The sequence below is a fragment of the Lacerta agilis genome, chromosome 6 (assembly GCF_009819535.1).
Source record: "Lacerta agilis isolate rLacAgi1 chromosome 6, rLacAgi1.pri, whole genome shotgun sequence".
NCBI lineage: Eukaryota > Metazoa > Chordata > Lepidosauria > Squamata > Lacertidae > Lacerta > Lacerta agilis.
Window position 1 is genome coordinate 34,534,122 of NC_046317.1, and position 14,879 is coordinate 34,549,000.

The window sequence follows — 14,879 nt, forward strand, 5'->3', positions numbered from 1 at the left end:
AACACTCGCTAAACTTATATTAATCCTCTTAGTGGACTCATCAACTTGATACAGGTTTGAAGACTAAGAAGCAGCTGCTCACTCTTGCTAGCTATTTCTCATAGGTCAATTATGTGGCAAAACCCATAGCCCAGCAACAAAGGAAATGCCAGAAAATCCAAATGCTATCAGAATAAACATCTTCGCTACCTATAGCCATATATGGTTGTATAGAATCAATATATTTTCTTGTGTGCCGCATGTTCTTTGCTCAACAATAATGCACGGCTGTAAGCCAAGACAGCATTCAACTTTTTTTAAAAAAAAAACAAAAATCTAACACAAGCTTAATTTAACCCAGCAAATGGAAGGAGGCCCATGCGGCTAGAAATTAAAGGCTGTTTTATAAAACTTGTGCAGTTCATTTCAAACAACACAAAGGAAACAAGAGTTTCTCCTCTTTTCTGGAGAATACGAAAGGCGTCAGGACTGGCAGGAGGCGAAGTGTGAGACCAGTGGTGTCCTGCGCCTCTTGGAATGCTGAGGGGTTATGTAATAATGCTGGTGCTATCCATACGATTAAGATACTGAGCACAGAGACTTAAGCTAAAGGATTCGTGTTGGAAGATCACCCTGACAAAAATAGCTTCTGACGCTGGATAAAGTCTTGCCCTGGAATGGGAAAGTGTCAAAACTGTTTTCAAGTATGGAAGAAATAAGGAGCGGCGTTGGGAACGATCTGTCTGATGATTTGTCTGCGATGTTGCCAAGAGGCAGAAGTAAGATGAGCACGTAATACAGATGCCAGCAACTTCCAAGGTCTTACCATGATCGCTTTCCGTTCCTGAGCGTCCCCAGTAGCGGCGTCTACGTTCTGGGCTGTGCGCATGGCGCTCAATAACTGCTGCTATAAACCGGGTGTTGCTGACTAGGAGTGAGCAGAATAAGGAGTGTGAGAAGAAAAAGTTTACACTGAGCACACATTCTCAAATAAAGCATCCGTTTAGAAAAGATTTTATGAAAGAGATCATTATAAGGTTGCTGTGGAATTCCAATACTGACCAAACTCCCCCCTCCCTTTAAAAAATATATTGTTGTACTTTATATGCCCAGTGGAATTCATAATAGGAGCCATCTTCAGGCCTTCGTCTGAACACACAAGGGTTAAAACTGTGTAGAGGGATGAGGGCACATTGATCAAATTTCTGAATCTCACAACAAGGAGAGTAGCTGCTGGTTTTCTGTCGTACGGTCAGCAATGTGTGTGCTTCATGTCAAATCTGGAAGCAAATTATACCCACACCTGTCCTTTAAGGAACCTTAAGTTACAGCGTTTGCTGCAAAAAATACTCAAGATACCAGTGGCAGCTAAAACCTGGCAAGGCAACCACAGGAACCTGTAGAATAATAGCTGTGAATCAATCTGCTACATTTATATCTAGGTTTCAGACGCCGTGAAAGCTAGCAAGTCTAATTTAGATTGTGGGAGGTGACTTGAGTGTCTGACGGCAAGCATGCTGTCAGTGAGGGCACAGAAATTAGCAAGTTAAGATCAACTGTAGTTCATGAGCTGTTTGAACTAAGGGCTGCATTTATATTTGCCAGATTGTGTAAGATCTTTGAAAGAATGTAAGGAGGCAGGAGGTGGAGTGATATAATGAACAGAATGTTGGCCCAGCTTCAAATCACTGTTCAGCCAGTGGGTGGCTTTGGGAGCAAGTCAATAATTTTCTATTGTTGCCTTCAATCTGTAAGCAGGCAAATACCGCAGTGTCACTCGCAGGGTTGATGCGAGAATGATTGGGACCCAAAACCGCAAGGCACTTTTGTCATCCTGATGGTGATAAATATGCTATGTGTTGGAAAGGCATGTGGAAGAAACAGCACCGAGCCTCATCCCGCAGTCTTCCTCACCTGCAACTACAGTGTGACTGCTTCATACTTACTGATTCCTCTGTCTTCGTGACTGTCGTCATCCCTCTCATTCTCCAGGTTGGACATGCGGACTGACATTTCTACACAACATTACAAACAGAGAAATTCAACTGTTAAGGGTGAAGATGTTGCATTAGCCTGCAAAAGTGCCCAGCTTTGGAAATGGCCGTGAGATGCCCCCTTTTCCCCCCCTGAGAACAAGAGATCTGAGCTCCAGAAGCCTCACAGCCAACCATTTTAATATTTTGGTTAAAGCTACGGACAGCAAGTACCGAAAGGGCACGTACCACTATTGAAAACAAGGGTGCAAACTTGATAACCACTTGCTTTCCCTTCTTGAGCCACTTCAACAACCACAGTTAGTCACAAACTATGGATGACTTATTTTGACTTGACTTAATGACTACTGAAGCACTTGCCTATTAAAACTGATACCATGAAACTCAAATTTTTCAACAACAGTGCCCTTAAAAAATATTTTGCTTATTGTGCTCATAGCGTCAGTTGTGAGTGTGCTAGCATAACAACCATTCATATTTGTTAGATAATGGGCTTCCTACGATCTATGTTCAGAAGTCTCTGGTTATGCTCTTAAGTTTTTTTATTGAGTGGTGACTGTTTCTTAATTCCTGTGACCGCTTGTGCAGGACTAGCACGCTGGCTGTCAACATTCACGGGGCACACTGTTTAGTTTAATTTTAGGAAACGGTATAATAAAATGAGGAATAATGCGCTTGTTTTTTCATTTCACAAAGAAAAGAGGAAATTCCCTAATACCAGATTCCCTTTCTCATTTGTTGTTGGTATATGTTATCTTCTGTTCAATTGGAACAGAAGAAAATGTCTAGGAAAAAAGAACTTTGGAAGCAGGAGGTATTCAAATATATAATGACAACATAATAATGCACACACATTTATGCTGAAATCATTCACACCTGTAATGGTCAAGAGTCTAGACAGGAATGTAGAATCCTAAACAATTAAGATGAGAAATTGTATTTGCAAGAGCCTAGAAAGAGGTGTGTTGTTATGTTTTTAAGGTCATTTAGCTAGAACAGCCCAGCTTTAAATTCTGCATCCAGCAGAGGGCAGCAGGGGCCATTCTATGTCACAGCCGATAATGTGAAGTGAACATTCTGAGACACATGATTACAATGAACCTTGGGATTATCAGAAAAGTGCTGGGGCAACCCTCAAAGTAAGTTGTTTCAGCTGTTGTGGCCAGAAACTCTTTGAACAATTTGCATACTCTCTGCAACCCCCATCCTCCACAAAATGGCGGTGTGGTTTTTTTTTTTTTAAAAAAGTTCTTACCTTGTGCTGCAAGTGGGGACATGTGCTGGTGGCTTCTGCGGTGAATCTGATGACGATAGGCATAGACTGCCAGAACCAGCACCATTATGCATCCCATAATACCTCCAGCAACAGGACCAACTGGAGCACTTTTAATCATATTTAAAGCTATCACCTCATCTCCTTTATTTCAGAGGGGGAGGGGAAAAAATAAAGCTTATGTAAATGCTCTGCAAAAAGTTCAAACCACCCAAAACATAAATTAGAAGCGAAAGAGAAAGTCACAACAATTACTGTACAGTATAATACAGTCGTACCTTGGTTGACGAATACATTAAACTCGGAAGTGAGTGTTCTAGTTTGCGAACATTCTTTTGGAAGCCGAACATCCGGCGGGGCTTCTGCGGCTTCCGATTGGCTGCAGGAGCTTCCTGCAGCCAATCGGAAGCTGCGCCTTGGAAGTCAAACGGACTTCTGGAACGGATTCCGTTCGGCTTCCAAGGTACGACTGTACTGATTGCACAGAGAAACTCCCAAAATTAAAATGTATCAGCCTTTAAAGGGACACACTGTAAGAATACTTTTGACTATTCTAGGTAACATGCACACAAGAGTGATATGCTGGAAGATTGGTATGAATGGATGCAAAATTCCCTGTTCAAGTTTGTTTGTTTGTTTTTTCTTAAACTATTTCTATACTGCCATATCATAAGATGTATCAAGGCATTGTACAGTATAAAACATAAAACCATCATTTTAAATATGTTTTAAAAAATACAGATATTCATCCAGGTGACCAATCAAAAATAAATCAGGTGCAATGGCCCATCAGCACAAAAAAGATGCCTGCAAGTCAAAAGTGAGGATGCTTGCCAAATCTTTTCAAGAGCATTCCACAGTATGAGAATGGCAACACTAAATGTCCAAATTATCATTAAGGCCAAGTTGGCCTCTGTAACACGGAGAGCCGCTAACAGCTGTCCTTTGGATGATCTCTGTGATCATAAAAGTTTAGGTAGCTTTTCAGGGTATCCTGGGCCCAATTGTTCAGGGCTTTGTCAACAATGTTGTCCTCAAAGTGACTGGCAAGCTGCTCACAACTAGTCACCGTGGACTCCAGGGATCCATCCCCTAAATCTGGGGTAATGAGTCTCTGGACCACATGAAACAATTCTGCCAACTGACACCTTGAGGATGCAATGCTTCCAGTACAGCATGGGTCGTTTCCTGCCTTCACTGCCACGTGATAGTCATGATTATGTGTCCTAAACACACCCTTTGTCCACTTTGGAAAGAGATTTCCACCACTCGCGCCCCAGTGCTTGCCCAGCCTGCTTCATCAACCACAGCTTCTCAGAGTACCAGGGAGCAATGTAATCAACAAACACACCGACAATGGCATTTCATCTTACAGTGTGCAATGGCTGAAAATGCTGTATTTTAATGTAGAGGCAAGTCCCAATATACTCTGTCGCAGGGATGTCCCAAGTGACTTGCGCAATCTGTCCAGGTATGGCTTTATGCCAGATCTGAATGCATTAAATCACAGGCGGAGGAAGAGGAGTGCGGGGGGGGGGGGAACGCACTGCCCCTGGCAGCGCAATCCTGGTGGGGTGCCATCGCAGCTCCCCCCCCGCACGCGCTAGGAGCCACGCCCCCAGGACACATGCCAGCCCCACCCCCGCCTGTCTCCGCCCCCCGGTGACGGAGCATGAAGCTCTGCCAGTGCATTAAATACATTGATGCGTGTCCACAATGGCCATCCTTACCAATGGCTCCCATGTCATCCACGTAAGGGCTTTTGGCACCCACAATTCCACCAAAGCATTCCTTCTGAGGAGCGCAGTAGGATCTATCTAAATGGGTTTTTCCATCGCTGTCTACCATGCACCACTCACAGTCCAAGACACCAAAGCAATCCCTGGAACACAAGGAAATGGCAGTGAGGATTATTAGAACTCTGCTGTCCCAAATCTCAGAAAACATATTACTGAAACTGTTCTTTCCCCTCCAAGTTAAAGGCGCAATTTTCCTTAAAAGTGAAGCAAGACCGTTTTGTTGCGGTGGCCTGTTACGCTAAGCTTGTATAAGGCTACCTCCCCTCATTTCCCAGTGTCAATGATTTTAAGTCAAGGACAGTTTTGTGTCAAAGCCCAATATGAAATTCAATCATGATTTGCTGTTACCACAATACAGGCATTTTATTCTAGATTCACTCGTGTTTGTTTGTGTGTGTGTGTTTGGAAAACGGATGAACTTCACCTGCTCTCCATCCTTTGATTGCACCGTGTATTAATACATTGAGGAAGAGCATCTTGTAGACTGGGATCAACAGCAATAAATGTCATAGGTTCTTGGTGGACTTCACAACTAGGATTTCTAAAGTTTGGGAAAAGCACAGGGGGTGAAATCAGTTACTAAGAGTTAAGAGAAAATGTACCCTGATTTAGTACACTGTGCACCTATCAACAAATATAACCCACGCACATGTGTTGTGAACTTCACAAAAAAAAAAATCATTATTGTGCTAGTCCTAACTTACCTGCTTTCTGCATTGGTAAGGTTGCCAGTACACTCATTAACCTCTAGGGGGCACTCACAAGGACATTCACATTCGTTCTGCTCCATTCTTCAGGAAGGAAAGAAAGAACAAACGAGACAATGCTTATTAGAATCACATTTATATCTAACTGTCAGAAAGAAAGAAAGAAAGAAAGAAAGAAAGAAAGAAAGAAAGAAAGAAAGAAAGAAAGATGTCTGCGAGTATCTTATCCTGGGCCAAATCTCATGCACAGTTTAACCCCGAAAGTCCACTTGGGCAAAGATGTCATATACTGCAAAATATCTCATAGTTTCAGTGTACTCTGTATTGTACTGAGTGTATTGCCAATGCAACTGCAGGACAAAGGGCCCTGCTGGCTCAGATCAAAGGGCTATCCAGACCAGCATTCTGCTTGCCACAGTGGCCAACCAGATGCCCACAAGCCCCAAACCCTTCTCCAGCTGTTGTTTCCCATGGGCTGGTATCCTAAACGCCACTGCCTCTGATTCTGGAGGAAGTACTCCATCATCTTGACTAATAAGAATATCCCCCATGAATTTGCCTGATTTCCTCCTAAAACCATGCAAGTTGGTGGCTGTTAATTACATTTTGCGGTAGTAAATTCCAGAGTTTTATTGTGTGCTGAATGAAAAACTACTTCCTTTTTTCTGCCTTGAATCTTCCACCAATCGGCATCATTAGATAACCCAGGTTCTAGTATTATATGTATGTGTGAGTGAGAGAGAGAGAGAGAGAGAGAGAGAGAGAGAGAGAGAGAGAGAGAAAGAAAGTTTAGAAAACCTCTTTATAAAAAGACAAATAAGGGAAGTTTATAGAATTATGCCATGTGGAAAATAGTACTTCCACATGAGGCACAATGTCAGAAATTTCAATTAATACCCCTCCTTATTTGCCTTCTTCTAAAGCAGATCCAAATGTTTCTGCCTAGGAAAGGACCTTAATTATTTTGGTTGCCCTTTTCTGCACCTTTCCCAGCTATCCAGTTCCCACTTTTTAGTTGTGGCAACTAGATCTGTGCACAGTACTCCAAATGTGGTTGAACCAGAGGTTATAGATAATCTGGCTGCATGAGGCAAAAATCTAACTGTTAAATGATAGATACAAATAAATAAAACATATGGAAACATCTTAATTTCATCAACCCCCAGAAACACATGAAGTTTTACGCCAAATGAGCATTTTTCTTTGAGTTAAACTGAGCTGAGTTAGCCAGGTAAGTTAATGCACACTGTTAATGTGCAGAAGACTGAAGAATACTAATGACCAGTTTTGTTCAAGAGAGCTTTTAACATGGCTGCTGGCTGCGGCGAGGATTTCTGTAGTGCAAAAATGGAAAGCAACAAAGGACCTGAAGTTATTATTATGGTACAAAACTGTATGGAACTTAGCAAGTAACTCACAATCTGAAAGTCTCCAGTGGATCTGAAATCCAGAACACTTCTGGCAGGATTTGAGTAATGCTTGTAATGTATGAAAAACTATGGTAATAATGGATTATTATTTTTTAAAAATAGAGAAAATAAGGGAAGCAGTTGAAAAAAGATTGATAATGGTAACCATGGAAGGGTGAAGGGGAGTTAAAGGATTCAGGGAATCCTAAACGATGATGTTGATGTTTAATGTTTGAATTTAAATTTGCAATGTAAAACTCAATTAAAAATATATTTTTTAAAAAGGAAAGAAATCCAGAAGACTTCTATCCTTATTGGTGGAATTTTATTTCATATGCTATTACAACAAAGGATACATATAATTCTTTCTACAATTACCAATGTGTGAAATTTTGTCATGACAATGGTGCCTTATACGCTGTTATTAATCCAGAATGCGGCAGCTAGACTGGTGACTGGGAGGGGCCGCCGGGACCACATAACACCGGTCCTGAGAGATCTACATTGGCTCCCAGTACGTTTCCGAGCACAATTCAAAGTGTTGGTGCTGACCTTTAAAGCCCTAAACGGCCTCGGTCCTGTATACCTGAAGGAGCGTCTCCACCCCCATCATTCAGCCCGGACACTGAGATCCAGCGCCGAGGGCCTTCTGTCGGTTCCCTCACTGCGAGAAGCAAAACTACAGGGAACCAGGCAGAGGGCCTTCTCGGTAGTGGCGCCCGCCCTGTGGAACGCCCTCCCATCAGAAGTCAAGGGAATAAACAACTACCTGACATTCAGAAAATTCCTAAAGGCAGCCCTGTTTAGGGAAGTTTTTAAACTGTGATATTTTAAATGTATTTTAATGTTTGATGGAAGCCGCCCAGAGTGGCTGGGGAGACCCAGCCAGATGGGCGGGGTACAAATAATAAATTATTATTATTATTATTATTATTATTATTACTTATCTGTGTATCACCTATGTGGTTTGTTCTGTGCCTGTGTGTGTGTGTGTTTTGTCTTTTGTTACAAAACACACACACTCTCTCTCTCTCTCTCTCTCTCACACACACACACACAATACTAATGAAAGAGCCTGATTACTCAGAAGGTATCAGGGACAGGTAAGAATTCATGGGCACTAAGGAAGCTACGTTGATGTTAGAACCAAACTCTGCTTCATGTAAGAAGCAAATCTCACTCCTAAAAGATCACAGTGCTGACTCAGAGACTATACTCCCAAATTCCTCCGGAGTGTGCAAATATGTAGCAGTAAAGGGGAAAGCCTGGTTTCTTCCACAAGCAGCTGAGCCTTGCCCAGCAGGAAGCAGAGCTGTGATGTGGCAATCCAGTGGCTACCTGCCCAGCAGACAAGATTAAGTAGATGGCATTCCTGTTCCTTTGATGCAACAGGTGGGAATTCTATCTCCACAGTCAATATGACTAGGCTGCAGCTTTCGATGCTCAGGCAGGTGTAACAGTAGAGGTGCCATCATTTCTTACATACATAGTTAAAGGGAATAGCAGCCACTGCTACTCTGGAAGGAAGAGGGAGACACAGCGACCAGGTATCCAGGGATGCTTTCGCTTGTGTTTCAACAGATGCCTCAAACATGAGGCACTTGAAATATTACAGTGCACAAAAATAAAAAAGTGTGCAAAGCTTTTTACATAAACAAGATTTAAAATACTCCTCTGCAATTCACACATGCTTCATTCAACGACTTTTTTAAAAAAATGCTCATTAGCTGATGTTCCAGAAGGCCTCCACTTTAGATAAATCCAATCCAATCGCTACAGCGCATGTTAAAAAAAAAATTCTCTTACCTGTGACAGTTCAAACAGAGCCTATCTACCATACTGCATGCGCAGAAGGCAAGCGAGTCACACGTTTCATTTACGATTCCAACAAAGGCATTGGTTCCAGGTATTCTTGTCAGCCTGTATTTGGAACAGTGGCTGCCGTGCACGAGATTTGTCAGATCACCCTAGAGGAGAGGAAAACACATCAGACATATGGCAGGGAACACGTCTCCTGGTGAGGTGAAGTGTTGCTACTACCACAAATGTTTCTGAAACAAAAAAGTCACCCTGCAATGTAAACCTACGGGGTTCCCTCTACTTAGGGTTGCGTAGTTCTTGTTACCGGCACAGGGAAAGTGCTACCGACACACAAAGCCCCCTTCACATGCCACAGAGGGCTTGTTAAGGGATGCACTTCTTGAAGATTTCCTCACTCACCAATATAGCACCGGTTAGTAAAGAAGACACCAGGAGTGTCTTCCTTTACTTCTTATAGAAAGGTTAAACAGGAGGTGGAAACAGAATCCGCAATATCAAAATCTTTGTTTCCTGGGTATTCATTTTAACCCTAAGTTGATCCTCCGCCCCCCGTGAACTCAGTTTATACTATTTCCTCAGTTATCATGAAGGATTTAAATGTATCCGCTCAGCACCAAACTAGTTATCAGAACCCACCATTCATTTTAATCATTTAAAAAAGGGTTATTATAAGCAAAACCAAATAATGTAGTTTTCTTTTTGAGAGCTGGGTTCAATGGTGGCTGGACCTGGAGGGGTGACCTAGGGGGGCACCAGAGGCTGGACCAGTTTGGTCTGGTTTTCTCCTCAACCTGCTTCCTTGCAAAGTTACTGTGGACGCTTAAGCCATGAATCTAACTGAACTCAACCCTGAGAGGGAGGTTAGGCTGAGAGACTCCTTACTGTAAGTTCAACCCTGCCCTTGCCAACTTAGGAAGACAAGGATGATGGGTAGGACCTGCTAGCCACAGTGATGCTTGTGACTGACTGTGCTATTCACAACTGTGATTGGCTAGCAGAGGTTATGGACAGGAATTATAGGAAGATAATGAATATGAGGGTGTGCGGGAGGAGAGACAGCTTTGGAATTTAGAGTACACACAAAAAGGTACTGTTCCTGGGTGACCAGCCTCCTCTGTTCTATTTTTGTGTTTCAAGTTTATGTGAAGCTACTGTAAAGTTACAATATCCCCCCCACTCCTAGCATCCCCAAATTGGTTGGAACAGAACAGCACACGGGGGGATGATAGGGGAGATCACTCCTTTGGACAAGTAGAAACACTTGTGCCAATGGAACTGTCACAGTAGTGTGGTATTGAATTCCACTCATGGTATTTTACTATTTTTCATATATCCAGCTGCAAGAAAACAAACAGCCAAACAAAAACACACATACATCTCCCCTCCCACACGCCACACATACCGTCAGGCTGGTATTAAATTTATAAAACCTCTGGACTGTTCTGTCACTGAAACTGTTACAAAGGTTTTTCTTCACAAAGTTTGGGTGGTTGAGAATATCATTTGCCACCAGAGGTTCCTGCAAATAAAAGGTAAGGATTTTAACTTTTATTTTATTATACAAAGCAACAGCAACGGGTAAATTAACATTTATATATCTCTAACGATAGATAGATAGATAGATAGATGATAGATTGATAGAGATAAGTACAATGACCTAGCCAAACCTTGTGTGTAATGTGTTGTTGTTCTACTGGAGCATGGCCTTTGGGGTCAATAAGAGTAGGGTGTGCCACAAGATATCCTCTGTCCTCCATAATAAAGCACCTGCCCAACAGGGTACAATAAAACAAAACCTAGGTCAGAATACCTATAAAAGTACATTTAACATGTTGTATGTTGAGAGCAATTCTGCAGAAACAGCTGTGGAGACAAATACAAATCACAGACTTTGGTGCGAGGTGCATGCTGCACATTTCCGTTTGTTCACTGAAGCAGAGACTTTGTAGTCTTGCGTGTCTGAAAATCATGAAAATCTGTCGCGAAATATATGCAGCTGAATGGTAGCGAAGTTTCTGAAGCCATTGGAAATTCAGTGCCCTACACTGCTTCTCGCCCATCACCACAACTAACACAAGCAAAATAAACAAATACATGAAAATGAGCTTAACTTTCATAACATACTGGTCACAAAAAATCTACTTTTCGCTGGTGTTTGGGTTATAATGGTACAGAGTTTTTAATTTTCAAGAACTCTGCTTTTTTAGACTTTTGAGGTACCATTCTGAAGGTATTTAAGAGCCAGTAGCCAGGACCCAAAGGTAATCAGAATCCATGGGCAACCAGAGAGCAGTGTTGGAGAAAATGTCAGGAGTCAAGACCAAGAAGTAATCAGGATTGGAGAGCAAACCAGAAGGCAGGAGTAGAGAACAAGTCAAAATATGACTGAGCCTCCTGGGTGTGCACACAACCCTTTTGCCCCACCTTTGTGCAAGGGAATGAACAACTCAGGAAATCTTCTATCAGGTATAGTCTTCTGTTTCATCCAAAGAGATAAACCATAGTTAACAGCTTCAGAACATGCCAGGATATTAAGCTATGATTTGGCTTAATGTTGTTGTTGTTCAGTCGTTCAGTCGTGTCCGACTCTTCGTGACCCCATGGACCAGAGCACGCCAGGCACGCCTATCCTTCACTGCCTCTCGCAGTTTGGCCAAACTCATGTTAGTAGCTTCGAGAACACTGTCCAGCCATCTCATCCTCTGTCGTCCCCTTCTCCTTGCGCCCTCCATCTTTCCCAACATCAGGGTCTTTTCCAGGGAGTCTTCTCTTCTCATGAGGTGGCTTAATACCCTGTTTTAATTCCTCATTACGGATGAAACAGGAAACTGCTGTTAATTGAAGTCTTCCTGCCTTTTTTGCTGGCTCACATGAAAGGAGCAGCAAAGAAGCTGGGTAGGAGCACAAAAGGCTCGTTCCTATCTCTGTTTATTAAGCAGGTACAATTGTCCAAACACAATTTCTCTGATGGAGAGACCCCGTGTTTGGATACTTAACTTAGCATAATCTAAGACAGCAGCCAAAAAAAAACAGGATAGTGTTTGGGTGATCACATGTTGACTTAAGAAACAAACCAGGAAATCTCCAATTAACTAGTTTTTTCCTGTTTTGTCCAAACTTAAGAGACAAGGGTTAACATCTTTGGCACAGGCCAACAATATTAGGCTGTTTGAAGACAGTTTAATGTCATATATTAGATAACGAAGTTAGTGGTTTATGAAAGCACTTGTCACTGTTAACCAGTTAATCTCTGTGGTGCTCTGCATTCTATCTTCATGCTACTGCAGACTAAAATCGTTACTTTTTTGGCAATTCAGCAGTTAAGAGCTTCACAAATTCAACATGGTTCTGCTTCTAGGTTTCAACAGATTTGACAAGGATAATGAATTTTGGTTGCAACGCAATGTGTTGTTTTTTTTTAAGTGTTGTGTGAGAGACTTTATTGAACAGAATTCTACAACAAGTAAAAAAATGTAAAATATGCAACTAACACACATTTACCTTATTTTATTCCCTTCATCTTGGTTACAAACAGGTAGCAGCTCCATTAGAACCTTGTAGAAATACCTCAGAGTGAAATCAATGCCCATCACAGCAACCGAATGGCCTGAAGACTTTTGTGAACTACAACAATAAAGAGGAGTGGACAGGTCTTGAGAGACATGCTATCAAAAAAATAAGCAAAATATTTTATATTTTATAGTGGTTATGGAAGTGTCAAATGAAAAGCAGACTATGGATTTTTAATCAGCGAAGAATCAGCCTGCTGCATGAGCTCATAAACCACGATAATGTCCTCTCCCTAGATCACAGAGACAACCAATTCCCCCCTCAGAGTTAGGTAAAAGACTTACTGTATATTCTGGCGTATAAGACTACTTTTTAATCCAAGAAAATCTTCTCAAAAGTCAGGGGTCGTCTTATACGCCGGGTGGAGAATCTGCGGTCGAGTATATATCAAATTCTATATTTTAACTGGAAAAGTTGGGGGTCATCTTATACGCCCAGTTGTCTTATACGCCGGAAAATACGGTAACAGATAGAGCAACTAACATACATATCTCAGGTAAACACACATGTGGTGGTAAAGAATTTTACTCTCACTGGTCCATACCTGACTTTTAAAATACTTTAGCAAGTTGAAATTTTGCACCTCCTATCACTTCCATCCTACAATATGCTTGGACAGTGTAAGAGCAGAGTAATAAATGACCAAAAGTAAAGCATGACACAATTTTCATTGTGATGTTCAGCACCTTAACAGATCATACTGTTGAGTTCCACATTCATAAAGCTGGATTAAGATTCCTGCAAATCATGACTACTGTAACTCAGAATCTTTCATATCATTGATAAATATAAAAGTAGATAAAATGCAAGTCAAGTAAGTAGGCGAGTAAGCTGTTATGTCTCTTAATGGAACTTTCCAGAATATTCTGATTGTTGAACTGCATGAATGTTTAAAACACTTCCGCTCTTACAGGACAAGGAATTAGGAAAGCGATCCAGGTGCAATTAACTTAATGAAAATTCTTGTGAGAATGGGCCATGCCTAAACGTTAAAAGAGGAAACACAATTTTGTATCTATCTGGCAGCTAAGTCCAGAGGGTGAGGCAGTAACACTCAAAATTTGAACCACAGTTTAGTTTGTATTCTTTGGCAGTATACAATGAACTGGATCATTTCAGCATTCTTTGCATCTGAAACTCACACACCAATTGTTCATAACATGCTGTTTTGTTTCAAAATATAATTTTTACCAAAACATTCTCCTTATGGAAGCACAGCGGAGCCACTACATTAAAAGTAGCAAGGACACATAACAATCAGTCATAATTTTTTTGGTCTTTTTAAAAATATCAGTGATGGTTTTCATTAAAATACAGCAGTGCTAGATCAACTTTTTAAAAATCCTGAATGGTAAACAAAAAACCAGCAACAAATCCCTTGGCTCATCATAGGCCTGCAGGTCCCCTGAAGCATTACAGCAGCTACAGAAATACTTCTGCCTTCTGTGGATGGATGCTGTTTAAAGGATCAGATTCCTTTCAGCTTCTGGGGAACTGCGTGGCCTTCAGACCTTCAGCTTATTAAAATTCTTCACAGCTCTTCACTTATCCTTCCATCATGAGAAAGGGAATATGAATTCCCTGTAAAGATGTTAAAATTCCAAGAAGCTGAAAGGTCATCCCCCCCCCCATTAGACTTTTCTTCTAATTCCCATTTGAAAGGTTTGGGTTTAAAATGAATATGGACACAGCATGACCCACGATCTAGGTAAGAAAACTTGGACTTCAGCCTAAAATAAATCAGCTTACATTGAAGTGTTCCGACTTAACTGCTTTGTGGATAAATTTGTTTTATGAAAATACTCCCCCCCCCTCTTGTAGTAGAAATTGTATGATTAATAAGGGCTGGGATGCAACAGTTACTTCATCGTTTATTGTTAAAAATCCATGAAATTAGCCCCTTTACCACAAACTAATCCTTTCAGAAAGTATAATTTATCCACAAGCCAGTTAAGTCAGAACACTTCAATGTAAGCAGGTTTCAAGCTATAGTGTAAACTTGCGTGTAATACTGTGCATCAAATGATCTGGCCCTGAATGAAACCAAGTAGCCTTTGAAGTGGATAATAGAGCCGCACGGCAAAATTAGTATGGAAAGAAGCAGCTTGTCAATGGACAAACATTTCTCCCAAAGGGACCACTCCATCTGTGACCTCTTGATCTCTGTGTTAAGCATGAACCTCTAGATGAGGCACGCCGGGAATATGAAATTCATATCCACGGGGGATTTGTTACACTGCCAACTGAATATACATTTCGGTTTCTTGGCCCTCTGTTGGTTGCAAAGATTCCCACCTGTTTTAGGCACAACCAGCATCTTTCTGGAT

The 14,879-nt window shown here is 41.5% G+C and overlaps 1 protein-coding gene across 1 annotated transcript in view; it reads right to left on the reverse strand.

Annotated features, from left to right (window-relative positions):
• The window catches only part of CACHD1 (cache domain containing 1), a 132,478-nt gene that overhangs the window by 5,980 nt on the left and 111,619 nt on the right, over positions 1 to 14,879 (reverse strand). The window contains exons 17-26 of the mRNA XM_033151889.1: positions 12,484 to 12,606; positions 10,650 to 10,749; positions 10,385 to 10,501; positions 8,968 to 9,128; positions 5,750 to 5,836; positions 5,470 to 5,586; positions 4,977 to 5,128; positions 3,229 to 3,390; positions 1,926 to 1,994; positions 806 to 907 (exon numbers count right to left, since the gene is read on the reverse strand). Coding sequence (XP_033007780.1) covers positions 806 to 907; positions 1,926 to 1,994; positions 3,229 to 3,390; positions 4,977 to 5,128; positions 5,470 to 5,586; positions 5,750 to 5,836; positions 8,968 to 9,128; positions 10,385 to 10,501; positions 10,650 to 10,749; positions 12,484 to 12,606 — 1,190 coding nt within the window. The remainder of the gene's footprint in view (positions 1 to 805; positions 908 to 1,925; positions 1,995 to 3,228; positions 3,391 to 4,976; positions 5,129 to 5,469; positions 5,587 to 5,749; positions 5,837 to 8,967; positions 9,129 to 10,384; positions 10,502 to 10,649; positions 10,750 to 12,483; positions 12,607 to 14,879) is intronic.